The following is a 2,779-nucleotide window of genomic DNA, read 5'->3' on the forward strand; positions in this document are numbered from 1 at the left end:
GACGGTGAGTTCTAGTCCCTGAGATCTAACAAGACCGGAGACCAGACGTTGGTCTGAGGCCAGGAGGACGTCACCAGTGCCTCTGTGCCGCGATGACAAGAGTACTGTCGTCCAGTATCGCGAGTGTCCGGTGTCCGCGGTGTCCAATGTCGCCGGCGTCCTCAAGGAAACTGGTCTGTGGTCCTTGGACAGGAAGCTGCTGCACCAGCGGGTGGAAGGGAAGGAGGTGTCGCAGGAGGAGAACTTCCTGCCCAAACACCAACGGGTGAGAGACCTCTGCCAGAGAGACGAGTACCAGACCCCCTGCCAGCAGACCGGTCAGGTAAACGACAACAAGAGAACTCGTGAAGACCAGACGGGTAAACAAGCAAACAGACCCGTGTTGAGTTCCTGTGTGTGTGTGTGTGTGTGTGTGTGTGTGTGCAGAAGTGGCAGTGTGTGGAGGACCCCTCCGGGAAGCTGCGACTCTACAAATGTAAGCACGAAGGGGGCGGGGCTAAAACGCCCCAGAGGGGCGTCGCCATTGGCCGCCAGCGTCCGATCAGCGTCAAGTCCCGCCTCTACGACCCCGGATCGGACGCCGACTGCGACTGCGGCCTCCGCGGACCCTCGACCCCCGAACCTGCGTCGTTCAACAAGAAGCCGTTCTTCTCCAAGAAGAGTGAGTGTCCCGCCGAACCGGGTCGCGCAGGAACCCAGCATCGGAGGACAGACGTCCATCTTGGATGGATGATCTTCCATGGATGGCCGCTGCCCTCCGGTGTCCGAAAGCAGAACTGCGCCTCCCGGCTGAGCTCTTGTACTGTTGGTGACGTTTCTGTGTTTCCGTGTTTCCGTGTCAGAGGTCAAGATGCTGAAGAGCTTCTCCAGGAACCGGTACAGCCGCTCGCTGCCCCTCGCCAACGGTCTCCCGGGCAACGTCAGCCGCGAGGGCGAGGGCGAGGGCGAGGGCGAGGGCGAGGACGAGGACGAGTTCAGCGGGATGGGCGGCGTCCCCGACGCCACCCGCCGCGCTCAACTCCGTCAGGGTGACACAGAGGTCAGTGGTGCCCGCCGCGGCGGCAACGTCCAGAACCACGGCGGTTCGTTACGTCTTTGCCCTTTTCAAACAACTTTGTTTGTTTGTTTGTTTGTTGTTGTCGTCAGATGTTCCATCCTCTCTAACGCCTCAGTGCAGTGTGAAGGCGGAGTGTATCGCTCCCTGCAGGCCTGGAAGGATCACAAGCTGCACATCGACCACGAGGTGACACACACACACACACATACACACACACACACACACACACACACACACACACACACACACACACACACACACTCTGACACAGCCTCCTCTGCCTCAGATTGAGGACCCCTGCAGACCAGGATCAAGAACCTGAGGGACGTCCGAGGTCACCTGAAGAAGGCCCGCCCCTGCAGTGTGACTGCAACAAATACCTGTGAGGACAACACACACACACACACACACACACACACATCACACACACACACACACACACACACGCACACGCACACACTCACACCAGAGCTGCAGAAATCAAAGTGTGACGTTCGTGTGTCGCTCAGGTACAAATCCAAGCTGAAGAATAGTAAGCTGCGATTCAGAGGAGGAGCTCTGCACCCCTTCAGGTGAGACTGAGCTCAACACACACACACACACACACACACACACACACACACACACACACACACACACACACACACACTCACACACACTCTGACTCTGTGTGGTGTGAGTGCAGAAGGGCGGGGCGCGGGATAAGAAGGCGTGGCTCCTGAAGGAGCAGAAGAGGAGGAAGAAGATGAGGAAGATGATCAAGAGGATGAAGAACAACGACACGTGTTCGATGCCGGGACTCACCTGCTTCACACACGACAACCAGCACTGGCACACGCCGCCGCTCTGGACGCGTACGTCCGTCTCCTCGCCGAACATCCTGACGTGTAGCCTGGGACTGATCCACAGCAACCTCTCCTGTGTGTGTGTGTGTGGGTGTGTGTGTGTGTGAGTGTGTGTGTGTGTGTGTGTGTGTTGCAGTGGGTCCATTCTGCGCCTGTACCAGCGCCAACAAACAACACTTACTGGTGCCTGAGGACGATTAACGAGACGCACAACTTCCTGTTCTGTGAGTTCGCCACCGGCTTCCTGGAGTACTTCGACCTCCACCACAGATCCGTACCAGGTACACACACACACACACACACACGCAGCATTTCGAGTTGTGGGTTGCTGGTTGGATTCCCTGTATAACCCCCCCCCCCCCCGGTCGTTGTCAGCTGATCAACGCCGTCAGCTCGTTGGACCGCACCGTCCTGAACCGGCTTCACGTGCAGCTGATGGAGGCTGAGAGGCTGCAGGGGACACAAGCAGTGCAACCCCCCGCACGCGCTCAGTGGAGCTCGGTACGACACACACACACACACAGTATTAACACTGGCATGGTCGCGATGCGTTCAGGTGCCACGAGAAATGTAGACCACTGACCAATGAGATTGTCTGTTCAGCAGGAGGGCGAACGGACGGCAGCTTAGACAACTACAGGTCACACACACACACACACACACACACACACACACACACACGCGCGCGAGCTCTCACACACACTACACTCACACACACACCTCCACCTCAGAATGCTGCATGGTTTCTCTATGGGGTTTCGCTGAAAAAATGTGTGTGTGATGCTTCAGGCTTTTTGAGAGGAGGAAAGTGGCCCCGTGTCAAGAAACCATCGTCCCCGAACCTTGTGAGTGCTCCTCCTCCTCCTCCTCCTCCTCC

The 2,779-nt window shown here is 57.6% G+C and overlaps 2 protein-coding genes across 5 annotated transcripts in view; both read left to right on the forward strand.

Annotated features, from left to right (window-relative positions):
- The window catches only part of LOC308130373 (extracellular sulfatase Sulf-2-like), a 37,094-nt gene that overhangs the window by 22,741 nt on the left and 11,574 nt on the right, over positions 1-2,779 (forward strand). The window lies entirely within an intron of this gene.
- The window catches only part of LOC308130121 (extracellular sulfatase Sulf-2-like), a gene marked incomplete at both ends in the record, with an annotated part of 5,986 nt that overhangs the window by 1,219 nt on the left and 1,988 nt on the right, over positions 1-2,779 (forward strand). Inside the window, 15 exon segments of the mRNA XM_080496320.1 lie at positions 64-322; positions 427-661; positions 843-1,082; positions 1,173-1,243; positions 1,361-1,412; positions 1,415-1,439; positions 1,567-1,629; positions 1,742-1,911; positions 2,039-2,070; positions 2,072-2,167; positions 2,169-2,183; positions 2,278-2,343; positions 2,345-2,377; positions 2,379-2,403; positions 2,509-2,542. Of these exon segments, the coding sequence (XP_080352446.1) occupies positions 64-322; positions 427-661; positions 843-1,082; positions 1,173-1,243; positions 1,361-1,412; positions 1,415-1,439; positions 1,567-1,629; positions 1,742-1,911; positions 2,039-2,070; positions 2,072-2,167; positions 2,169-2,183; positions 2,278-2,343; positions 2,345-2,377; positions 2,379-2,403; positions 2,509-2,542 (1,416 nt within the window).

The sequence above is a fragment of the Blennius ocellaris genome (genome assembly GCF_963422515.1).
Source record: "Blennius ocellaris genome assembly, chromosome: 5".
Classification (NCBI taxonomy): Eukaryota; Metazoa; Chordata; class Actinopteri; order Blenniiformes; family Blenniidae; genus Blennius; species Blennius ocellaris.